The sequence below is a fragment of the Podarcis raffonei genome, chromosome 6, assembly GCF_027172205.1.
Source record: "Podarcis raffonei isolate rPodRaf1 chromosome 6, rPodRaf1.pri, whole genome shotgun sequence".
In the NCBI taxonomy this organism is placed as follows: domain Eukaryota; kingdom Metazoa; phylum Chordata; class Lepidosauria; order Squamata; family Lacertidae; genus Podarcis; species Podarcis raffonei.
In genome coordinates this window covers 19,844,165-19,870,787 of record NC_070607.1, presented here as the reverse complement: position 1 = coordinate 19,870,787, position 26,623 = coordinate 19,844,165, and the positions used below count along the sequence as shown (strand labels likewise).

General features: G+C 39.9%; 1 protein-coding gene and 1 long non-coding RNA gene across 9 annotated transcripts in view; one reads left to right on the top strand and one right to left on the bottom strand.

Annotated features, from left to right (window-relative positions):
- Positions 1–26,623, bottom strand: part of NR5A2 (nuclear receptor subfamily 5 group A member 2) — a 113,280-nt gene that overhangs the window by 9,069 nt on the left and 77,588 nt on the right. For all 4 annotated transcript variants that reach the window (XM_053391521.1, XM_053391525.1, XM_053391524.1 and 1 more), the window contains exons 5-6: positions 23,725–23,844; positions 11,591–11,738 (exon numbers count right to left, since the gene is read on the bottom strand). In XM_053391521.1, the coding sequence (XP_053247496.1) occupies positions 11,591–11,738; positions 23,725–23,844 (268 nt within the window). The remainder of the gene's footprint in view (positions 1–11,590; positions 11,739–23,724; positions 23,845–26,623) is intronic.
- LOC128415392 (uncharacterized) overlaps positions 1–26,623 on the top strand; it is a 126,795-nt gene that overhangs the window by 61,246 nt on the left and 38,926 nt on the right. The window lies entirely within an intron of this gene.

Genomic DNA, 26,623 nt, shown 5'->3' with positions numbered 1-26,623 from the left:
TCCCACAGCAGGTTCCTTGGTTGAAATACGTGTGTCTAAAGTTTACATATACTAAAGCTGTTTCGGTGATCTTGCAATCCATATCTGAAGTAAGTGAGCAGGAGTGCTTAGATCAGGGATGGGGAACCTCTGGCTTGCCACAGGTTGTTGGGACTCCAACTCCCAATAACCCACAGGGTCTGGGATGATGGGAGTTGTAGTCCAGCTACATCTTGAGGGCCCCAGGTTCTCCACGCTGGCTTTAAAGGTTCTATAGGTTGTGGCACCAGATGATGTCAAGATGAAATAAAACACTCTTCATGTTGGTACAAATTATGACAGGCCAAGTGGAACACAAATGTTTTTTTGGTGCAGTGGTTCACAATAAACCACATGGAAGCACTCCTTTTGGGATCAAAGGATGCTGAGCCACTGATAGTCTGAGTCAGCAGCTATTCACCCTACTAATCACCAGTACAGCCACTGGAAGAAAATGTCTTAATAATAATGTTTCATTGCCTGAGTATGCATTAAGCTAAAAGAATGATCAGACTTCAAGGGCATTTACGTGCTTCCTCTTCTGTGAAGCATCGTTATTAAGATTGCATGCCAAAAGAAAGGAGATATGACTCAGGGACTGACTAGAATGTAGTTTCTGACTAATCAACAACAAGGGGACAAAAACTGCATTGTTGACTGCCTGATTTCCTCAAGATGCTGCTAATGCCAAGTTAACATCAATAAGTGTTGGTATAATGGCTGGGATCTAAAGAGCCCAGTGTGCAAATGGAAAGCATGTTTTTGTGCAGGGGTGCACATGGCCAGCTTTTTCTAAATGCATCTGCTTGTGGTTTTTGAATGTTGTCGCATGTGATTCTCTGATATTCAGAGGCAGGTTTTTGGGATGCGAAAGAGGTTCCAGTGGGACAGGCAAAGGTCTCCCAGTGTGGATGAAACCCAAACATAACCTTTTGGCCCCTGGCCTATGTAATTTAATAATATATGCACACATAATATGCCTTGGGAAATACGTCATTTGTATCTGTGGATCCATAGTGTATATGTGGCAGGATTCAGCAGCATCTCTAGCTACAGAAACCTGTCATTTAACACAAATGGTGGGCAAACACCCCTCAGCTTGGTTTGGAAATGGATTCAGTTGTTTTCCCTACCCCAGTTAATGTTTCCTCCCTGCCCAGTTCCAAATTGTGAAACTTTGTTGTACTAAGACTCTGACAGATTCCCAGCCTAGTGTGCTAAAAACACCCCCCCCCTCTCTTGCTGCCTTTTCCATCAGACTACATGGAAGCAGCAGAGCAATGAGGTATATTATGGACCAATGTGGCCTAGAAAACTGTTTCCTAGTCTAGCACCTGGAACACTGCTTTCGAAACTTCCCCTGTACCTTGCTCTTACTGCTGCAATTATTGTGTATGGTTTAGTGGTAAACACAGCAGGGAAAGAGACTGTGCAGCAGGGAGAGGATAGCTGGCAGCAACAAGGTCTCACTGGAGGATCAAACCCAAATATGATCCAGGCCCAACTTTGGAAGGGGCTGAGGTTTGATATGGAAGGGGCTGTATTCTGAATTATCCCGGTTCCAGTTCCCCCTCCGCATCATGTTAAGATTATCACAATAGCTCTTTACTGCTTTCAGCCAAGCTACTCTAGCATAGACCCATATAAGTTCAACTATGGGACACTTCTAGGTCAAACACTGCCTAAAGCTACCTCTTTATGATTTTCAATATGTGTTTGTGTATCTCATGTTCTCTAAGGGGAAGTTTTTATAACTTTGGAAAACAACAACAGGGAAACAGTATTTTCAGACAAACTGTAAATACTGGATATCCACTTTTCTGAATAGGCCATCCTGTGATAAAATTCTGGAATTTGGGAAACTTGGAACTTCTAGAAGTCAACATTAATTTTCATTTATTCAGCTTTGTGTTGTTGTACTTCAGTAAACCTCAGAAGAATTAGAGGGAGATGTGTCACGTTGAAGTGGTATTTCCCCATTCAAAACAACAACTAATCTTACATAAAGATAATGATTCCAAAGGAGGAGTCTTCTGATTTTGAACTTTTGAGATTAGCAATAACTCTTTTTCACTGCAATTGCTAGGAAGCCTTAAAGGATAAGGAAATTTTGTGCACTACTCAGAGCCAGGAATTCATTTCTTAACATGAACGTTTATAGGGTGAAACATCCATGAAACATGAAGCATTTCGGAAATATTAGTTTTGTTGTCATTCATGGGCTGACATTATGGAATATAAAAATATGAAAATGAAAAATATGTTACAGCTTCTGCTCTCTAATACTATTCCACGGCATCCTATTCTTCTAATACATGTTCCCGATCCCTAAATTAAGCCATTTATAGTGATACCCTGTAACCTTTTCTCCTCCCTTGATCATTGTTGCTTTTCTAAGTGCTCAACACACAGGTTATTGCACCATTCAGCTTAGGCCAAAGGGTACTCTTGAGATATGGTGAACATTAACACAATTAAAATGCACAGTTCAACCCAGGCGGACACATCAGAGGGATTGCAACACAATACACATGGAAAATGTCATTTGAATGTTCATTTTTCCCATTTAGCCTTTAAAAGGCACAACACCCAGATCCCACCGTAGGAAAGACAGATTGGTCTTGTTACCTGCCTTGGGAAAGAATTGCTAGCTAGGATAACCTGACTTGAAGCCCTGGTTGTGTCCAAAATCTGAGATACTTGATGTTTCAAATTCAGACATCCTTCATTTAGACCAAAATAACAGACATTTATTGTGTACCTTGCAGTCAGTGACTATTTAACAGCGAGAGACTATCACAGCGTGGGTCCTCTTTTACTTTATGTGCTCAGTAATGAAAGTCCACTATTGATTTTTCTGTAGCTGCTTGTAACTATTATAGTTGATACATCAATAGAAAAGGAAAGCACAATGTTTCATAGGAGGCAGAAAATCAGAGAATACACCATGCCGGGACAGTAAATCATGCCATAATCTCTGGAATTGATAGATGGTTACTGCTAACTTGAAACCCATGGCTTTTTCTGAAAAGACTGGCCTATAATCGCCCAATATGTCCTAACAGACTGAGTGCCCGTAATAGTGCTAAAGGACACAACACAATGTTTCATTGGGTTTTTTTAAAAGTTTCTTTTTAAAAGGTTACCCAAAGCTGGTCTGTTTTGTACTGGAAGGATTAATTTGCTCTTATTATATACCTCGCAGTCCAAAAAGAAAGGAGAGAAATTTGGTAAGAAATTGGTAGGATTTCAAGACGGCTGAAAAGAATTAATTAGCAGAAACCACTAATTTAATCTGTAGATTGTAATTCAGATTTGCATCAAAGCCGTTCTCCATATCTAGTGGTTCAATTCTGCCTAATTTACAGGTACGTACTGACTTCAATGCCAATTCAATTCATTCCAACATTTGGTTCATATTCTCTCCATGCAGTCATGTACATCAGTGTCGTGTGCAGTGGCAGATGGCATGGTTGCAGCTGTACAGCTCACCTGACCCCTACCTGGCTGACTCACTGCAGCATACCAGGATGAAAAGGGTGAATGGCATGGTTGTAGTGAAGTCGGCACAGTGCAAAAGTGTCAGTAGGAGTGCTGGATCAACTCTGCCAGTGCATTTGCACCACGCCAACCTTGCTGCCATGCATCTCCACCTTGGTACCAAGACAGAGCTCAGGTGAGCAGCCCAGCTACTCCATGCCATTCACAGCTGATCAGGCATTAGAATGGAAATATTTTAAGAGGCAGAGCTCGGGTGCAGAGTGTGCATGCAGGTTTAATCACTGTTATCACCAAGTAAAGCAACGACGGGCTCCCAAGCCGTAGCTTGGGCAATGATGTTGAGCAAGTAGGAGTGGGCAAGTATAATGCAACTTCAAAATAGCACACAAGCAGTGGCCTCATTCACATGTGATGGTAAACCAAACCATGGCTTACCAGGACTGTGCAAATGTCCCAGAGAGGAGCTTGCACCTATTTGGTCTTCCCCAGTCCTTTCAGTGTAGTGTGGTGCAGCAGCTTAATCAACGTTTGGTTGCGTGTATTATCTGAACCTAGGATTGTGGCTAAGATTACTTAACCATAATCCAAAAGTACAGGAAGGACTTTGGCTAAAGATCATGCTTAAGATGGAGAGAACTTCACCACAATCCGGGGTATGGATGATATGTGTTGATTCTTGTGTCTGTAGTTGGGTGTCTGCAGTCTCCTCAAAACCAAGGAAATTTCCACCTAATCCATACAAAGGTTTTCAATTTTTTGTCCATCAGCTTAACCTGGGTGCTAAGTAAGTCACTGTCTCCCTACACAGGAACCTAGCTTTTGCTATGTTTCATAATAGGGGATCATTCTCTACATTCTGCATTGCAGTTGCAGATAATTTTAAAGGATACACACTGGTATTGAGAAAATCACCAAATTGTGTTGGAGAAACTCCCAGGTTATTCTTTGATGGTACATTCCCCCTAGCCATTTCCCTCCATTTTCTTGTAGCACCATGAACATGGATTATTAATGGGATGGGCAATGACACACAAGGATGTGGTTTTTATATTGAGGATAGATGGCAGGGGGAACTCACAGGATGGATATGTGAACCTCTAAAACAGCACTTCCCCAACCTGGTGCTCTCGAGGTGTTTTTGACTGCAATAGAGTTACACTCTCATCAGCCCAGCACCATGCAGTTGTGCTGGCTGGGACTGGTGCAGTCTGAAACATCTGGAGGGGATCAGGTTGGGGAAGCCTGCTCTAAAGGCTAGGGCACAATCAAAGCACATTTATGAACCTCAGCTATGGAGAAGCAATATGGGCATATTGTTGAGGTATGGGTGTTTGGCTATTGCTCCTCATACCATATTGAGAAGGACAGGTGACTAATGAGGCCAACCTTTCCAACTGGTACCAAGGTCATTTTTGGATTGAAATCTTGTCTGTAGCATGTTGAGTGTTTCTAAATGCATTTTGAAAACGAAGACGTGCAGAACAGGCGGTGGTGTTGGGCCTTCATAACTGATTTGGGCAATTTCCAAAGTTAACGGAGATTCCTCAGTCTCAGATGCCCTAGGCCCAGTGCAATCAATGACTGGTTAGATTAAGAATTATTTTAAATATATTATATAGTATAAAGTGCCTGCTAAACTGTAGTCCCTGCTGCAGTGATCTGAGGACCAATTCACACTTCGCACTGCTGATATAGTGATATTTATTTTTAGTGGCAAGCTTTTGAAGAATGGAGATACGAGTTTGTAACACATAGTCATTAACTAGCATTCAGGTCGTCACACTACTCTATTTATGCCACAACATAAACTGTGACCCTTTACCATATTAAGAAAAGCAACCACTTTTACCCTACAGTTTAATGGGCTTCTTTATTACTGGGTGGCTGTCTGATATGGCTGCAGTTTTCTCCCTTTGTGTTCATCAGCATTTAAAGGAGTATTATGTACCAGCTGTTCCAAATGCACCACACACTGCTCTTATACTAGATATGTTGGAGCAACCAGACTTTGGCGAGTGTGTGTGGGATAAACATCATTTCGAGGTTCTACCAGTTTTGGAATCCTAGGAAAAGTGAAGGGGAGTGTACCAAGACATAAGCAAGCAATTAATAAGAGCAATTATATAAAAAAAGCCCTTAGGGTAAATATTTTGTCAGATGTGATTGTTTGCGGGGAGAAAATAAGCTTAACTATCGGCACTCCTATCCATTACTGTTAGCTGCCACCCTGTAATAAATGTTATTCACTTCTTTCCTTGTTATAAATACATATTGATTAGGTTTAAACTCTGAACTTCAAAATGAGTTATATCTGGTCATTGCTAAACTGCTTTGCTCACTAGGAAAAAAACAACCCTACCCAACACCTATTATACCACTTTAATTAAGACAAGCATCAGCTTTATGTACAATTATTTGCTTCTGCCAACTCTCTGTGGTGTAAATATTGAGCGGTCACCTCCCTTGAATGCTAATCAATCCTATCTGAATCCCAAGTGCTTCCATAAATTTCAGGAAATTTATATTTTCTGGCATTAGCTTCCCAATACATATGTTACTCAGAAATAAGGTTGAAAGATATATGCCTCTTTTTGGCTCTTACGTAGTACACCCCCCCTCCAAATTATGATATTATATGCAGAAAGTTAAAAACATTGTCTAAATTCTAATAGTAGTGTATACACCAACTTCTTACCTATTTTAGCTGAGTTGGTGAAATATGACTAGTATACAGGCAACAAAATGTGAGGCATGTTACAAAGATTTTCCATAGCTATTGGAGAAATGAATTCTACCCTTCCCCCAGATACTGAGGCAGCTTAAAAAAGATCTCCTCCTAAGATGTCTTGAGGTAAACCAATTCATTCGAGGCAAATTATTTATGCAATACTGTAATAGGGCTCTGAATAGCCACGAGTACTTGCTGAGGGCAACATGATCTCCTGTACATTCCTGGCTAACTGAAATGGCTGTCATAGTCCATAGAAAGCAAAACTACAAGTAAACATGGGGGGGTCCAGGCCCATTTGAGGGATTCTGAGTTTTGGTGAGATGAGGAAAATTTCTCAGAATCATTCTACATCTCCCTAGACTGCTGGACAATGAAATTAGAGGGTGAATATAGAGGTTCCTGCATATGCAGAACTTTTGAGAAATATGAAGGGATGGGGGGGGGGAGAGAAATTAGATAAGGCCAGAAATTCACACTAAAATGCTGAAGTATTTTCATGAGATTTTTTTTTTTAAAAAAACCCCCACTACAAATAGCTGCAGAAACCTGGAGAACGGATTTTAAGATTGAGAAATTGAGAATATTGAAATTGAGAGATCTTTCCATCCCTAGTCTAGAGTGATGGAGTCATTTTGTCCTTGTGTTAAACATGCTAAAACTATTTTCCTTGAAGCCACTCATATTCTATCACGTGATTCCTGCATTGCAGGGGGTTGGACTAGATTACCCTTGGGGTCCCTTCCAACCATACAATTCTGTGATCCTATAGGAAGAAAAAATGGACCACAGTTACAAAAGAGTTTCTGGATATTCCATTGAAAGCAATGGTAGGTAAAGAATAAAAAGTTTAAACAAAATGAATGAACGAGAAAAGTAGCAAAAATGAAACATTTAGCAGAAGCAGAATAAATTATGTAAGTTAAACAAAAATATGTAAATGTGTTTCGTTTGCATATTTTAACAGGTGGCAATGAATTCAGCTTTCCCTGACACAGTGATTTGGGTCACTGTGGTTCAGGATTTTTATTAGCATCCAAAACTGTCACAAAAGATGGCACTGTATCCTGCATAAGAACTAATGCTCGCTTTGCTCTCAGTAAGAGCCTGCTGTTTGCCATACATAATGATTAAATGTTTACCATTTCTACAAGTCCCAGTTGTCTCTTGTTAAGTGAGACGTGGGATCAATAGTTGCTCTGCAATTATTTGCCCATTGATAAAGCCTTCATTTCTTAAATGAAGTACATTTATCTGTGGTCTTGACAGTGATAAGAGAACAGTACCCATCAGTCGCTGCCTATTCTAGCATTAAGCTCAGCAGACAGACAAGTGACTGGACATGGGTGAAATGATGTCTAACTTTCTTCCTATTGGCATTTCACTTTACAAACTGTTCAGATGGAAGCTTTGACAAATCACCCTTGCTGACTTCGAGTAATGAGAGCTAGCAGGACAAATGGAAAGTTTTGGTAAAGGGAAAACAATGACTGGATTGCCATTGATATGGCTGGGACTGTTGACCATAGGGCAGAGAAAACAGGGGAAGCAGTCAGGCCACACCTGAAAACAAAAGGCTAAAGAAAAACGACTTTTGTTCCTTAAGTAAAAAACCAAAAAAACTAATGTAAACAATTTCAAAGAATACTATTATAGTCATAGGTCTGACTTTGCTGGATGACTGAATCTCGTTCCTGCTGTAGCGATCCAAAATTTGATAAATTAATTTTAGGCCACATTCTAAATTGTGGAAAGAAGTCCAAGCCGAGGGCCTACCTCTAAGTAAAATATATTTAGGACCAAAGTAGGGATGCTCAAGAAAGTTTGTTATTATCCCAGCTGGCTTTGATTTATTTTTGTCCTCCTGCCCCCAGATTTATCTCAAGTTTTGGTTTCAGCCAAAATTTTGTGGTAATTGAGGGGTGTGTGCGAAGTCATTCTGAGCTTTCACTAATTGTCATGAGCTGCATTTGACATCTCTGTTGTTCTCCCCTAGCAAAAATAATGGAATTTGTCTTAAAGTTCACTTTCAGTAAAACTATGTGACAACGCTAGAACCGATGGTTAATGATTTTTAAAAAAAAAAATTAACAAGGGAATAAGTAAGAAATGAAACACCAACTTTTGTTCAGATTATTATTTTATTATTTTATTATTTTATTTCTGCATTGCAGGGGTTTGGACTAGATGACCCTTGGGTCCCTTCCTACAATTCTGTGATTCTATTCATTGTGAAAGCATCTTAGGCAGCAATCCTGTACCCTCTTACTTGGGAGTGAGCCCTACTGAACCCAAAGGGACTATTTAAGTAGGCACACGAAGGATTGCACCATTATTTAGCAACAGCTATTACTATGTGAAATGAGAGTATCTGATTTCAAACTTTACTTAGAAAATGGTTAGTTGTTACTGTGGCCTTGGTCACACATAATCGTAAGCCATAGTTTGTTGGGGTACCAAGGCCCTGCAGTTCTTCTCAAAAATAAGTTCACATGGCTCCCTCATGCTAAAAATCAAGACAGTAAGCTAAGATGATAATGTTTCAGGGAGTCTTTGAGCTAATTGACTGGCTGGCTGTTGTCTTATCCCTTTAACCGTTTTTGGGGCTGCTTGCTGTGGTTTTAATATTTGTAGTTATATATTATTTATTGCTTACTGTGCTTATTTGATTATTCTGTTTTTATCTTTTTTATTTGCTTGCTTGCTTGCTTTATAAGGGTAGAAAGGTGCAACACAAATGTTTTAGATTACTAAGAGAACCAGGTGCCAAATGCTGAGAGTTGCACTCAGTGTCTCATTTGAGACCAAGATTGTCAGGACACGGAATGGTAGATGTTCTAAATGAATGCAAAGTACTGGGAGCTGCTGATGAAAGTGATCAAACGTAAAGACTGTTTAAAGTAAACGTGAGCATTTTCCAAATGTAATTCAGATATTCAGCTAATTTAAAATACCACTGAAGTGCAAAGGATCTCTTTAAATATTTCATCACAGAGTAGGCTGCATAGCTCCTTAGACGTTTGGGTTGCATTGCCTAATGTGTGTGAAAATATCTTACATTCCAAACTAAGGTAAGAGATGCCTATGGGGAAGAAAATCAGCTTCCACAAGCCCCTATGCTCACTTAACTCTGGATCCAACCCACAATCTCTTAAAGCAAAATGTGCAACCCTCTTATGAGCTCCTGATCACCTTATGAAAGGTGCTTTTAGGTTGCTTTGCTTTGAAAAGAAAGAAAGAACTATAGGGAAAACATCTTCATCTGTCACCATGTGGCACTATATTATATGTATTTATCCAGTGGCTTGATTCTAGGAGCCAGGGACTGGCAAATGACCACAGGTGCCACACACTAAATCCAGGTTACTTTTTAGGTTATTTCATGCCTAGTAACCACCTGAATTCAGGAACTGCTTCAGAGATAATACCCTAATTATAAACGTTTCTCTGATTAAAGCAACCAATTATGCACTTTTACTGAGGAAGTACTGTATCTAAATAATAAACTAGTGAGTTGTTGTTTCTTTTGCTTTAAATCAGTTACATTAATTGGTCCTTCTTCTTCTTCTTCATGATTTTATTATCTTGATTTCAGTCAATCCACCCTGGTTTACGATATTTAAAATGTGCATGTTTTGAATCTGCCAAAATCAGGAAAAACTGCTGAGTTCCAAAATGAGAGGAAGGATGAGGGGATTAAGTTAGAATGCAGCCAGCTGAGAATGACATTTGAATTTCTAGGTATGATCTGATGACAAGAAAGGCCTAAGGAAATCCTTTGAGGGGAAAGTTCTCGAAGCAGAGGCCAGGCACAGTGCACAAGAGACCATTAGTTTGACATCCTGTTCTGCAGTCCAGGTGATTAGAAAGGCCACAACTGAAACTGTACAGCATGCCAGTAGACCATGACATCCTTAATGGGCACAGAATAGCGTTTTGTACTAATGTGTCTACAGTGGCAAAATAGCACATGCCCCTTTGGTTCTGCACACTTGGCGCATCTCAAAGGTATGGAACAGTTTGTGGCATGAACTTTCTTTAACCTTGAAACCTGTTGAAATGATGAAGGGGCCTGATCCTGGTAACCAGATAGTATCATTCTAAAGAAACACACTAGCTTGTGTATCAATTATCTGCCATTGGCTCTGGCTTCACCTGTTATTGGTGCTGGCTGTGCCTGTCTTTGGCTCTGATTTCGCCTAATATTAGCTTCTCTGTTTTAATGATTTTTAAAAGCATGGTCTTGGTTCTTCCTCCTTGGTGTGATACATTTTTATTTGCAATCTCACATAATGGGTACTGGTGGGTAGGGGTGATGGAAGAATCAGCCAGTACTACACTGGGCATTAAGGCACCTGGACATTTTTCTTTCTTTCCTTGCCTTCCATTCAGTGCCAGGAATGTTTTTTCTTTTTTGTTTTAAGCGAGTACTGCTGCCAGTGGTGTTTCCCCTCATGTTGGCCAACCATTGCCCCTTCTGCCCTTTCTGCCTGTCCAGAGTAACACAGGTGATGGATTCTCCATGCTTGCAGAAAGCAGGGTTGAAGTCACTGCCCATCAGCTGGTGACTTAAAGCCTGCTGGATCAGCTTTGTCACCAAGTTCCTCATGGTGAACTTGCTCGCACAGCCAATCCTTGCAGTACAGCCCTATGCTCAGGGCTTGCAAAGCCCTTCGCACAGTGTTTTCCAAATGCCCGACAGCCAGCTGGTTGCCTGAAGTTTGGGAAGCAATGCACAAAGGACCTTGCAGGCCATGAGAGCAGCTCAACACATATGCTATGCCCAGGACTGGCAAAACCCCTTATACTGTGGTTCCCAAGTGTAGGACAACTACTTGTCAATCATTTGATGTCAATTTGGTTGTGGAATTCAGTTCCACAGCTGATCCAGCCACCTCTTTACCTGCTCCATACCTGATGTCACAATGTCTCACTATTCATTAGCATTTTGTAAGACTGGTTCTGATGCTTTGGCTCTGCTTGTGCCGTGGCTGTCTTGGTCTTACTTTTTAGCTCTTATGTGATAATTTTAACTCTCCATATGACTTGATGAATTTGAATGTGGTTGCTCTAATTTTTTTTAATCTCTGCTGTGTTTTTAAAATGGTAAAATTTATATTTTTGTCTTCTATAATATAGTCTTTTTTCTACATCACTCAGAGAACCATACTATGGATATAATATAATACAATAACTGTGTATTTTTCCAGACCTCACACATGGAGGGGCCCACATCAACAATGACAAACGATACACTCTAATTTAGAAAAATAGGTAATGTTGAGACACATAAGTAATAATGTTGAGACATATAAGCAATAATTAAATGGCGACAGTACCTACCTAAACTGAATAACACCAAAAATTTGAGACACACAAACTCTCGTAGATCAAACTGCAGAGATCGTAGTTTTGCTACTAGCTCCTGTGCATGGCTCATAAGATTGTTGAGTGTGACTCCTGCCTGAGATGCTATTACAGCGTAATCCACCTGTAAAAGAGTAATATTTACATTGAGTTATCTTAACCAGATACATTAATACTGCTATTTCATACTTTTGCTCAATTAGTCCTGGGACTTCTAACAGCTTTGGAAGGAAAGGTCATTTTCACAGGGCCCCCAGCATCAGGTTTTGCTGTTGTTCGTGGTTTTGTTTTTTGAAAAAACACCGCACAGTGGTCATGAACCTTACCTGGCTCTGCTGTAGTAGCTCCACTACAGCAGAGGTGTGGGGTGGAGACACATTTAATGAAAGCACACATTTAACATCACATGTAGCCTAACTTATTTTTCTGCTTGTTTGCTTAACACCATACTATGTCCCTCTAAGCTCCTCTGAGGCAGAGTGGAACGCAAATATAATTTTGAAAGACATGTATGCTTTTCACACATAAAGAATAAAACCTTAAACATACCTTACTGCTAAATAGTGCTCTATTTATCTCTCTATGCTGCTTTTATTCTTTATGGCATTATTTTGATGCTTTTTAAAAGTCAGTATGAACCACTCTGGAATTTAGATATTGAAGAGCGGCACATAACTATTTTAAATAAGAAATTAAATGCCTTCCCAGTTCAAAAGGCCTTACAGTGGTACCTCGGGTTAAGTACTTAATTCGTTCCGGAGGTCTGTTCTTAACCTGAAACTGTTCTTAACCTGAAGCACCACTTTAGCTAATGGGGCCTACTGCTGCTGCCGCACCACTGGAGCACGATTTCTGTTCTCATCCTGAAGCAAAGTTCTTAACCCGAGGTACTATTTCTGGGTTAGTGGAGTCTGTAACCTGAAGTGTATATAACCTGAAGCGTATGTAACCCGAGATACCACTGTACATTGTTTCCTGGACAGTATCTAATGGGGAATATGTATCAGCTGATGTACAGCTTAACTATCTTGTCCTCTTCTGTTTCTTCAAACCTTTATACTCCTGTGGCTCTTGGACTTAGTACAGTAGTACCTCGGGTAACGAACACCTTGGTTTACAAACACTTCGGGTACAGACTCTGCTAACCCAGAAGTAGTACCTCGGGTTAAGAACTTTACCTCAGGATGAGAACAGAAATCGTGCGGTGGCAGGGGGAGGCTCCATTAGCTAAAGTGGTACCTCAGGTGAAGAATGGTTTCAGGTTAAGAACAGACCTCTGGAACGAATTAAGTTTGTAACCAGAGGTACCACTGTAGATAAAAGTTAATTTGATTTTCACAACTGCTGTATCTGTTTTTCATTTGTTTGTTGTTTTTAGACTACTGTTCGAGCCTTCCTGAGAAAAGTAATTATTAACACTGATGCACCACTTTTTGAGAGTTTAATGCTGCCGTCTAAACACACCATTGAATGTAGTGGAACTTTTAACAGTAAACATTGTGTGTTTATTTAATTTAGCTGGCAATGACAATCATCCTTGAGGAGTTTTCATAAAAACATCAAGGTAACAAATATAAATAAAAGTCACCAGTACAGTCGTACTTTGGTTTTCGAACGGAATCCATTCCGGAAGTCAGTTTGACTTCCAAAAATGTTTGGAAACCAAGGAGCTTCCTGCACTCAATTAGAAGCCGCAGAAGCCGCGTCGGACGTTCGGGTGCCAAATAACGTTTGCAAACCGGAACACTCACTTCCGAGTTTGCGGCATTCGGGAGCCAAAACGTCCGAGTTGCAAGGCATTCGACAACCAAGGTACGACTGTATAACATCCAGAACATCCAGTACAGCTGTGGAAGAAACAAATGACTGCTGAAAACCAATCAGCCACTTGGCCAAATTCAACCCCTGAAGATTCAGCAGATACCCCACCACCTTACGTCCAGAATGACTCATTAAGTATCTCTGGCAGGGATATCACCTGCAGAAACTTCTGCCTACCCAGGGAAGGTGCACCGGTGGAGCTCCCCTACCAGTGGAAGCCAGAGGAACGAGAGAGGGCTAGGCGAAGGGAAACCTGCCTCACCCAAATTCCATCTAGTCCAGTGGACTGGGAGTTTGGACAGTGGGCTGAACCACCTTTTTCAATAAATGAAGACATAAAACTGTGCCTGTAATGTAAGCAAATGACGTTTATGTAAATCATTTTACAGCCCTACCCCAGGACATTAGCTAGGCTATTGTTTTTAGAAAAGTGTGATTCCTGCTGAGACATCTAATTTGCAGCTGAATTTTCCCTCTGTGATGCATTGGGAGGGCATGTGGGAATCCCTTGGTGAGGTAACCAATTGCTGTTTCCACACAAGAGAAAATATGATCTTCACTTCTTAATAATAAGTTAAGATGTTGGGATGAATGTCATGAATATCACTGCCTGTACCACTGAGATGATAACATAATGGGAAACCCCAATAGGTAGATTCTTCCACCCTCTGCTACTGGAAGGCTCTTAGGCAACTAGCTGCTCTTTCAGATGCATTTAATATTTGCAGAACCAGCAAATTTGTCTGGGAGGCAAGTCTTCATCTGCCACTCACCCAGAGCCGACTGTATTAAATTTTTATATTTATTGACATTTCATTACCATAATTGACTGCACTTGGTTCCCTAGTAGAAGGCACAGGGATGCCTCCTAAGCAGGAGAATTGGTCCCTTGAGTCAGATTTGCAATTAAAAACAAGGCAGAATGGATTTTTTTTTATTGTGTAAATATGATGAGTTGAATTTTCAGCTTTAACTAGAGAATACAGAGCACTGAGAAAACCTTTTTCACGAGTGAGCAAAATTATGAGTCAGTGGAAAGACGACCCCCAAAGGTGTCAATCAGTTTATATAAACTCAACTGTGCATGAAAAAGCCCCAGTTAATGTCTCTTCTAGGGGGGCTGGGGAGGAAGTGTTATTATTAAAGTGAATATTATCTTCTCTGCGTAGTCTATGGGCTACTTATCTATGAAAAGGGTAGCCTTTTGAGCCAATATATTAGAGTGTGAATGAAAATGATGCGGGGGGGGGGGGGGAATGTGAGGTACACTTGGATGATGAGCTTGCCATATGGGTGGATATTATCCAGATATTTAAGACCTACACATGACCATGTTCACTGAGCGACTCCTTCTAGAATGATGACTGCATGATGCTCTGTAAGTACTGCTTGAAACTTTGCACACCACAGACAGGACAGTGGTCTGTTTCAGATATTTGAAAGTGGTCTCATAGATGTATTGTTGTGAAAGATGAGTACACTCATTTATTTTGCTTTTGTTTTGGACAGTTTTTGCTGTGCTTCAAAAACTGGAAACCAAGAACCACTTGGCCAGGTAGAATAGTATAACTGATGATGGAGTATCTTAATTGTAGCTCTAGCATATGACCCACAACTCTCTGAAAAACCAACTCTAGAAAGGATTGCTGCATGCAGCTAATACGCCTCAAACTGTGGTTTGTGCCTAGCAAATGTTCACTACCATTTAGAATTTCCAAGCTGTGGTGGATTTTGCTGGGACTGCCTCATCCAACAGGAGAAATATACTCCAGTAGAAGTGTACATGTTCTATGCAGATAGGAGTAATTTGTGTAGGCTTCCTAGCTGGGTCAGAAAACAAATGCATACAGTGGTACCTCTGATTACGTACTTAATTCATTCCGGAGGTCCGTTCTTAACCTGAAACTGTTCTTAACCTGAAGCACCACTTTAGCTAATGGGGCCTCTCGCTGCTGCCGTGCTGCCGAACAATTTCTGTGCTCATCCTGAAGCAAAGTTCTTAACCCGAGGTACTATTTCTGGGTTAGCGGAGTCTGTAACCTGAAGTGTACGTAACCTGAAGTGTATATAACCCGAGGTACAACTGTATAGATGTGCTTAGTATTCTCCCATCCACTGAAGCTGAAAAATCTTTGGTTTCTCTTCTTGCATACATTCTTGCACCCGTTTCCACTCCTTTCAAGAGACAGCACATTTTTTCTCAATTTCAGCTGTAAATTGATGTAAGTTCTTAGCTGTTAAAAAGTTTTTACCTGCCTGCGGGAAAGCAAGACTTCAATAGAAACCTTAAGGGTGCCCAAGATACAGAGGAAACCTAGAAGGCCTGTTGAACCACAGCTTTCTGTACTTATGATGGCAATTGTGCAATATTGGGAAAGGGTTCTTAAAGTCATTTTTTGAAATAACAGAGTATGACCTATCTGTTGATTCTGTGGTTATCTTGTTCAAATTGACAGGCTGGAAACAGTGTAAAAATAGGGGGTCTGGTTATGAATCTTTTAGCTAAGATTACAGTTGCCAAGCAGCGTAACTTCCTCCAGTGTCCCATCTGCTAAGAAATGGTTGATAAAGGCCTTAGAGGTAGTGGAAATTGGCAAGTTAACTGCAGTGGCTTATCTGAGCATTGGGAAAGGTAATAGTGACATGTTGTTAATACATTAGTCTCTCTTTATTAGATGCTGGGATAAACGTTTTTGCAGAGTGGAGGTTGAAAGGCATTTGCTTTCAGTTCTGTGAATGATTAAAGTTAATGATCCATGTAGTTAATTAGACCTTAGTCTTTGTTGTTGTTGCATGCATTAAGGTAAGGGAAACTTTCTTTAATTTTTCTATTTTTAATCTTAGTTTCTTCCTTGTGTGATGCCTTTCTGGAAGGTGGTAGATGAAATTGTTCTTTCAGTGTTTTGACTAGGATCTGATCTTGGCACTAGTGCAATTTCACAAGTCAGACTGTTGCACTGGAAGCAAATGTGTGCCGTGATGAGTCTTAGGCAACCTTTTCTCTTCAAGCAGTATTTCCTGTTAAAATGATTATACTGTCAGTGAAACTAATTTAGCATCCCCCCAATACAAATTTACATGATAAACAATGATAACTTTATGATTACAAATTGCATTTTATCTGCAAAGATCGTAGATAACATTTATATAATGGAAATATTATATAAATATTTCTTCAGCAAGTACTTTACTGCAGGAAAGCAGAGGACTTTCATACATTAAGAGTGGGAATGGGTTCCTCCTAGATAGAGACAGCAGGCATCGTGAAATCAAATTAATTAAAATTGTGATGACTTGTACAGTGTACGATGCCTGCCATTTTAACATGATATGCCAATAATAGAAGATAATGAATTAAGTTGCCAGCAGACCTCTCCCTCAGGATGATGTTACAGAGGTTGCTAATTAGTTCTAATATGCAAATAGTAAAACTGATAATGCTTCAAAGTGCTATAAAATATCTTATACATTTATGGGCCATTGGTGCATTACGAACAATGAAAAATGCCATTTCCTGCGCTGGTTCCTGCTTCTAGACATATAGAGGGGAGATGCCAAATAGCTACGGCAGGGGTGGGCATGTGGGATATGCTTTGTTTTTTTTACTAGAACCCTGTGGTCTACCGGCCAGAGCCAAGTGCAAAAAAGGGCCACAGATGAGGGGGAAACACAAGGAATTAAGGAACTTAGTGCCTATGAGTACCGGGGGTGTCTTGAATCTGTGAGCAGTACCAGAAACAAGCTCCCAAGTCCTGTTTCCCACAAGTCCTGTTCCCTACCCCTCAAGTATTTATTTATTTATGCTAATAACCTTAAGGTTAGAGCAGTAGGACAGCAGAGCATTGGTCTAGCATTGCTCACAGTGACTGGCAACAGCTCTTTAGGGAGCTTTCCCAGCCATACTTGGGGATGCCAGGTATTGAACCTGGAAAGCGGATGTTCTAACACTGAGCTAAAGCCCTAAGCAACTAGTAGATCTGCAAAGCAACCATAGGTCTACTAGTAGATCCTGATCCTCCACCTCCCCATTGTTTAGTAGACTCTTGTGCAGGCATAGGCAAACTCGGCCCTCCAGATGTTTTGGGACTACAACTCCCATCATCCCTGATCACTGGTCCTGTTAGCTAGGGATGATGGGAGTTGTAGTCCCAAAACACCTGAAGGGCCGAGTTTGCCTATGCCTGCTCTTGTGTGTGTGCTGAACTCTGCAAAGCAAAGCTTGATGGCTTTAGCATGGAGCAAGTGAGACCTATCCTATTACAACTGAATCAAGAAACTTAACGCACTCTGTGCACTTGGCACTAAGAAGATTTACAGCCCTATCCCAAAAAACTTGCTACACCAGCAAGTAAGTGCTTTGGAAGGGGCATTCCGACTGCTGCATCAGTGCAAAGTCATCAGCTGTCGCTGCTTGAAGGTGAGAAGCTGAAAGAAGGGGAAATGCTTAGGATCAGCTTTGAGCCTTGGCTTAAACAATGGCTAGTTTCATTAGAAGTCAACTTCACACCAAGGATTATAAAAGTTGGTTTGTTGAACTAACCATTATTTGTTTTAAGCCAGAATTCCTGGCTTGAATATAATGGTGAGCTGAGAGATTCCTGTAAAAGCAAAACTAAACTCTGCCAAATTCTTCCTCCTAGTTATGGAAGAGGAGCACTTGGGAAGGGGAGCATGTGAGTCTCATCCTTTGCTTCGGGTTTTCCATACTGTGCTAAACCATGGCTTCATGTTATGCGCAGCTGCAGCGTTTCTACTTTGGAACTCCCTGCCCATTGACATTAGGCAAGCACCCTCACTATATTGTTTTTATTTGCATGCTGAAACCTTCTTTGAAAATTTCAGCAGGCCTACCTAGACATATAGTTCAGTTATTTAGATTTGTTTTTGTTTTTTTTAAGTTTTCCTGGGGTTCCCCGCTCTGTGTTTCATCCACAGTTATATTTTGCATATATGTAACAGCTCTGTGAATTTCAGTTGTTTTTTATTATGTACATCACTCAGAAAGTTTTGTGATTACATGTTTTACACAATCTTTCCAAATAAAAATAAATATATTTGTATTATGAATAGCCTTGGCAGGCTTGGCAGACTAAGAAGGCAGGATATATATAATTACCGTAAAGGAGCTGACTGAAAATATCCTTATTTTTAAGCTGCCCAGGTGCAGACAAGGAAGTGGCTCTTGTACGTAGCCTGCTATACAAGGCGGATGGGGACCTTGGTAATTTCAAACACCCCCGCCCTATTCAATGAATACATTAAATAAGGTACCAGAAAATACGCCTTGAGGTATCTTAAAGACTAACTAGTATTATTACATAAGCTTTCATGGACTACAAAAACTATGCTGAGCATGTGCAGTTTCATAACTCTCTGCAAAACACACACACAAAAAAAAGATTCTGGCAACCTTAAGAAAAAAGAAAACACTGAGCATGTTTTGTGCTGTATTTTACACTCGATTCTCATTATTTTAGCTCACTTCATATTCTGGGTCAGTCTCCAACTCTCAGCCTAACCTGTTCTACATGGCTGCTGTGACGACATGGAAGGTGGCATAAAATGGCTGCAAAAACTGGACTTAGTGCTTGTATCATAGGCATCCCGTTTTGGTTCTTCTACCCAGAGGCCATATTTTTCAACCAGTCTTAATCTATCTTGATTATAGCACATTTTACCGATGGCCCAAGTTCTACTTGTGTTCAGTTGTGCAGAAGATTCATTCCTAAGAGGAATTATCTTAGGTCTGCAGTCACTGGGAAAGGGGGAAGTTGTGGAAAGCAGAGTAGTGTGTTTTAATTTAATTTAAAACTTTTACTATTTTGATTTTGAAGGTAAAGTAGTAAGGGGTCAGTATTTTTCCTGACTGCCCAATTAAAAAATAAAATAAAGCACGCTCCTACTAATCCAATGTTCTGCCCCAACAGCAAAACCTCTGAGATACAACTAGCATGATTTTTAAATGGTATAATGTTCCCCCCTAATAATAATTTAATTGTGTTAAAATTATTGTTGATTTTATCACTCTCTTTTATAAAATAATAATGAATATAGTGGGCTGTGCATATTAGTATGAGTTTTGTATGTGTTTGGTCTGGTTGGCCAAAGAGCAATGAACTATTTCTTTCAATGTATTGTTTGTTGTTTAGTCGTGTCTGACTCTTCGTGACCCCATGGACTAGAGCATGCCTGGCACTCCTGTCTTCCACTGCCTCCCACAGTTTGGTCAAACTCATGCTGGTAGCTTCGAGAACACTGTCCAACCATCTCGTCCTCTGTCGTCCCCTTCTCCTTGTGCCCTCCATCTTTCCCAGCATCAGGGTCTTTTCCAGGGAGTCTTCTCTTCTCATGAGGTGGCCAAAGTATTAGAGTCTTGATTTCAGGATCTGTCCTTCCAGTGAGCACTCAGGGCTGATTTCCTTCAGAATGGAGAGGTTTGACCTTCTTGCAGTCCATGGGACTCTCAAGAGTCTCCTCTAGCACCATAATTCAAAAGCATCAATTCTTTGGTGATCAGCCTTCTTTATGGTCCAGCTCTCACTTCCATACATCACTACTGGGAAAACCATAGTTTTAACTATACGGACCTTTGTTGGCAAGGTGATGTCTCTGCTTTTTAAGATGCTGTCTAGGTTTATCATCGCTTTTCTCCCAAGAAGCAGGCGTCTTTTAATTTTGTGACTGTTGTCACCATCTGCAGTGATCATGGAGCCCAAGGAAGTAAAATCTCTTACTGACTCCATTTCTTCCCCTCTATTTGCCAGGAGGTGATGGGAGCAGTGGCCACGATCTTAGTTTTTTTGATGTTGAGCTTCAGACCATATTTTGCGCTCTCCTCTTTCACCCTCATTAAAAGGTTCTTTAGTTCCTCCTCACTTTCTGCCATCAAAGTTGTGTCATCTGCATATCTGTATTGTAGATGGTCTATATTTAAGATCTCTATGTTTTGTAGTGAGACTGACATCTTCACCATGAACTCTGCTCTTTCTTCACAAGAAAGCCAAAGCTGCAGCCCAGCACCCACTAAACTGGGAGTAAACTCCATTAAACACAGAGAGACTTACCTCTGAGTGGGCATGTAGACCATTGCACTGTAAGTTTATTACACAATGAATTCTTTATGACTGCGTGGACTTCCAACTATTTAACTGTGTAATAGCATTTGCAGAAAATAATCTGTAGGGAGTACTTCATCTCAGACTAAACCTTCATAGCATTTTTGTTTGCTTTCTTTTAACAAAGATAATAATTACAGCAAATAACAGTAGTATCTTCATATTCTGCAGCCTTGAAGAAATTTAACTTTCTTTTAAAGTGTGCAGAATAACTCTGGAAACTGAAATATACATGGGGCATAATAACTGTTGCAATATTGTGCATCTGACAAAGAACAATTCATTCCTGGTTTTTAAATGATGCTTGAGTGAAAGAATGCACTTTGTTTGCTTTTAAAACAGTAATCATTGTAGCAGATGAGCAGCATTTTGTGCAAAGAATGAAAAGAGTGAGTAATAGACAACTTGGTTTGAAGGAACTGCTAATGGGTCTGATCATAATTCTTTATGTAAGAACTGGCATTTAACAACACAGTCCTATACATTTTTACTCATAAGTAAGCGCCATTGATTTCAGTGGGACTTTTTCCCTGGTACGTGTGTGCAAGACTGCAGTATAAATTTGCTTCTTTCCTCTTCTGTTTACATTGCCTTTTGCAGCAGGTCTATTAAATCACCCATTCAAGGAATAGTGTATATAGGATGCTCAAAAATAAAGATAAAATCTACATAGCTGTCAGAGTTACAATGACAAATACAATCAGAAACTTACATGAAGTTGGGGGTTTAAATTGGTCTGAGAGGGGAGGGCCAGAAATGGAGTCAGTCCAAATTAGAAATTATTTTGATTTAGTCCGGGTGGAGGGGAATTCCAAAGACATTTTATGATCTGTAGTTAGTGAGCTTGAGCCTGTTATTGTCTAAATGTGATTAAATGCTCTGTTTTGTCTTTGCAACCCTTGCTCATTTATTTAAAGGCTATCCAGGTGGCTTGTGCAGTTCAGAAATTATCTGGCATGGAGCCTCATAGAGTAGTTCTTAGCTTTGGAAAATCTGTCCCAGGCTTGATCAATTTTCTAGGAGCATATTGCCAGGCAGAGTTCATTGAAACCAATGGGACTAAACACCACTTATGACTGGATCATGCCCATGGTTAATGTAGCTGTGATCAAATGGTTTATTCACCTGCCTTTCATATAATGTGTATGTCTTTCTGCCTGACGCACACAACACATGCAACTCTCTTTGTAGGCACAAATGAATCACCCTACATGGTTTAAATTAGGGCTAAGTCTCTCTATGCAAATTTTGAATAGCAATTGAATAATGTAGTTTGCAGTCCAAACAAGCAACTGTTTCCTCATATGTATATAAATGGAGGCAGTTTAGGTTTCAGCTACTTAAATGCCAGTGGACCATCATTTGGTTTCACTTTGAATCAGAAATAAAACACACAAAATGCACTCTGCCTTTCCAATGACACCATACATTCTTTTCCATTAGAGCTGAAAGACATTTTCAAAGAGTAACATTTTCATTTAATTTGCCTTGTCGCTCTCATTTACTTTGCCAGGGCTCTTGGAAATTATAAATGAACCCGGCCATGACGTATGAGCAACTTCTCTCACCACAATCGTCGAGAGTGATATCAAGCTGTGCAAGATTATGGCAGTGCTCTTGTGCATGTTGCATTTGTTTGACTGGAGCTTGTCTATGCAGGAGAACTCCCTGGAAGTCTGTGCCCTCTGTGGCTTTTAAGCTTGACTTTTAAAGCTGCTTCTGATTCTCCTAATCTGAGTGGAAGTGGCTTGCTGTGTGTGCCGAAGCTGCTATGCTAGCTTCCTGGCAGGTAGGTCACTGCTGCTTACCAGAAAGGGGCAAGATAGCGGGAAGGTCAGTGAGGCGCAAAAGCAGTGGCAGGAGCACCTAACTAGCTGAGCCAGTGCACCAGCACTGCACTAACCTCCCCACTGCCTTGCCTTTCGTTCTCCCAGTAAGCAATAGCAACTGATCTGCCAGGCAGTTCCCACTACATCTGGCAAGCTGCTTCTGAATCCAAGTAAGCAAATGAATTCAGTAAGTAGCTGAATTAATATATTATCACAGAATCTTTTTTAAATGTTTGCACACAGTGCACACTAGATGACAGTATACTACAGTGCACTATTCTCTCTGGCAGTCTAATTCTGAAGTGGTGAGAAAACGGGACTATTTGAAATATATCTACATGGTGCTAAACCATGGCTTGGCTTAATGTTACATCTGAACTTGAACTTATGGCTTGCATCACAGTGTTTGGCCTCACAAATGTTGCTCTTCATTGCTTTCTGAGTTCTTGTATTTTCTCATTTTTTCTTTTCATGGGGTGATTCCTTTAATTCATACCATCTGCTTCTAGCTCCCACTATGCCAACCCCCTCTACAAACCATACATTTAAGACACATGGCTTCCACAAAAGAATTGTGGGAACTGGAGTTTGTTAAGGGTGATGGGAATTGTAGTGGGGGGAAATCCAGTTCCCAGGATTTTTGGGGGGAAGCCATGACTGTTAAAAGTGGTATATGTTATGTACTGAAGTTCTCACCCTGGGCCAGCAGGGGGATACTGTAGATAGTTATGCAAATAAGGGATCGAAAGTGACATTCAATGATTGGATAGTTTTAGGAAATTGTTACAGTTACGTTGTACTGGAGCTCTATATAAGCAGGCTGACTGAACCCTTCAGTTCAGTTCTGTCCTGGCCTGTGAATAAACAAGAGTTGTTTGAAGAATCACTGTGTCGTCTGATATGTTCACCCACAACTTAACAGTATAAATGTGCTTTAAAGGTATGTTGACTCACGATTTATCTGAAATAAATTCCCATATATATTTTTTTAAAAATTGGATTGGCATTATGCTGCAGATATCATGCTTCTTACACGCCAGGCCTCACTCACAGAGATAGATGAGTAAATGTTTATATAAGTTGCATTTGCTTTTATTGTAACAAGTTTGGATCAGGAACAGAATTTACTTCTAAAATTTTATTTATTAAATTTATATACCACCCTTTTTCATCCGAAGATCACAGTGTGGATGATCATTTTACTTCAGTTGTTTTGCAGCTAATACCATGGTTCAATAGGAAAAGCTTTCGGTGTAATACCAGAAACGTTTGAGACATAGCTAAGTTCCTACAGTTTGGAAAGAGGTTTAAAAACGAAACCAAAATATTCAGTTTGCAGACTCACTTGTTGCCCAGTGATTAGGAGGATGGAGCCTTCTTTCCCATGTACCACTTGGCGATAAATATGATCTAGAATTAAGAGTTCACTCCAGCAGTTCTGAAGCAGCTTCATTTGGTCATCAACCTGTAGACAAACAAATAGATATATTTTAATATATGGTATTTCCTTGGTGGCTTATTGTTGCTGTTTACTTTTGAGTTTTCTGGTGACAGAATTCTTAGGTACTCTTAAAACTATTGGGGAGGAACCTTAGGCCAAGGCCTCTGTAGCTGACCCTCAGCAACTGGAATACTCAGGGCTATTTTTGTGGAAGGAAGGGTGTCTCTGCTGTACCAGGTTGGGAGCCATAAAGGGGCCCAGACTCTGGAAAAAAAAAGTAAGTGTTTAGTCCTTATTAAAGGAAGGCTATGAAGCAAAATATGCAGGCACCATTCAAAGCAATTTCTTTATGAAATATGAGCCTGCTTCAGCCTTTCACAGCTTTTAGCTAATGAATGAAGTCAGAGCTATAAGTGATGAGCGCTGAAAAGAAATTTAGAGCCATATAAGCACCATGGAAGATCTAGAAGTAGGTTTAAAATGACCCCAGGAAATTCCTTCCCCCAGACAACAGGAAAATGACTTCTGGGCAGTTTCTGTGGTGCATACATGAATCTATTTTTGTTTTTTGTTTTAAAAGTTCAGATAATGCAGAAGAGCTGCCTAGTTCATTTTGAACTCCTCTCCCATTTTCGTTTTGTTACCTACTTTCCAGAGAAAATAATTTAAGAAATCAGAATTTTGGTGCAACTGAGCAGTATTGTGTCCACCCAAAAACAAAAGGTAATAGCAAAGACAGGAATTTATATTCCTTCTAACTTAGATTTAATTTCATAATTTTAAAAAAGGAAAAGGAAAAATATTAGTATGTAAACTTTAATAAATTACCCTGCAAATACAAATAAAATTAATCATTAGTGCATTCAGATTGTGGTTGAGAAGCTGTGAGTTTCACCAAGCCTTGAAAAAGTAGCCCAGGTATATTAATATTGCTGGAGGACTGAGAGTAGCGTGTGAGAATCCTGCACTGGTGTTAACCAGTGTTGATGTGTTGAGTTTTTTGTTTGCTTTGTAGGAGGAAATGCAGTCAGGGGTGGGCTGTTGGTTGTAACAATAACGTGCTGGGAAGGGATGATTCATTGCTTTTCCCCCCATGGGAAAATAGGAGATTTATTGGGAGCAGGGGTTGTTTCTTCTTCCATAAACATGTATGTTCAGCTCAAAAGCTCAGTTCTTATGGCTTCTCTCTCACACACAAAATGTACATTGACCTGCACTATTAACATTGTTGTAGTTACATTTTATAAATGAGTACAGAACAAATGCTCATAAAGTACATTCCTTTTTAACTATTTAATTTTGAATTTATCCAAGCATTGGCATCTGAACATTGGTTGCTGAAAATCTTAAATCTGTTCTGACCACCACCTCTCCATCTGAAATACCATGCCTGTTCATGCACTAAATGTAGTATTTCCTGCCAGAGATCAATAGACGAAAGACCTACAATAACTGGTTAACAACTGTTGGCACTGAGGGACAGCAATGATTTTAACAGCTGTATGACAGGCACACAGTCAACAGGTTAAGCCTTTCTAATATGAAAATATAATTATTTGTTTGTGACTTCTGCTTTCTCTTGTGTAGGAATTGTGTTTCAGCTACATAAGCAACATATTCATGTCTAAATATCAGAACCAGAGATTATGATTTGTTTATTAATTAAAGCATGTAGGCAGCTGTAAACAGTATCAAACAGTATCTGTAAACAGTATCAAGAATACTAATTACAAAATTAGTCAGCAGGATGAAACATACTCAGTAGCAACAAAAGACACCAATATCAATTAGCAACTAATTTTATAGAAGTAGCATAAAATAATATAAACAAAGAACTAGCAATATCATTACAAACAACAGGCTGAAAAGAAAGGTCTTTGCTTGCCAGCAATATGTCATAAGAGAGAGGACAAGATGAACTTCCCGTGAGGAATTGGTTGTTTCCAGATGCTGAACAAACATCTCTTGCATACATGTTAAATGTAAACAAGTCGTGTCACTAAGTACTGGCCTTAGATCATGGATGGACACAACAAGACAAGAAGTTTTTGTACTCAATTAGCGTAATTTGTCTTCCACTATAATATTTGTCTAATGGCAGCTAGAAAAAAGTAATGTAGAATCCTGTTTCGTGAACTGTTTAATCACGTATTTCATTCCAATGCTAAATGCAAGGCTAAAGCTGATCACTTTTGAGGCTTGCTTTGTATTAATGAAAGTGGATTCTCAAAAGACCCAAATCCACATGTTAAATTGTTCGTGTGAGCATGAGGAAGAGAATTACTAGCAGCCAGCTTGCCCAACTGGAATTGAATAATGAAACTTAACTAAGTAAACAAATTGAATGAAAAAAAATCGGCATAGAATTATCACTGATGTAAGGCATATTATTTCCCCTTAAATCATAGAATAATGGAAATTCAAAATACAATACTAAAGCATACTCTTTGGTGGAGCAAATGCAATCTAGAGGATTGATCAGGAACGGTGAATAAAACCCAGTTATTTGCAGATCTTTATAAGCAATAGTAACAAATATCGCTATGGTATCTTAAAGGTGCCATTATTCCTGGCATGAGCTTTTGTGGGCTACTGCAATAATAGCCACTGAACTCAAGCATAGTTTTGCTTGATATCAGTGGCACAATAACAGTGAATTGATTTTAAGATTAAAGCTTTTAATGACTTTGACTATACTTCATCAGGCACATTGTTTCAGATTTCAGTGGGGTTGGGCTTTGGGAGGGGAAAGAATCACAGCAAACGTGCAAAGGTTTTGCTCTTGAGTATCTTCACGATTAAA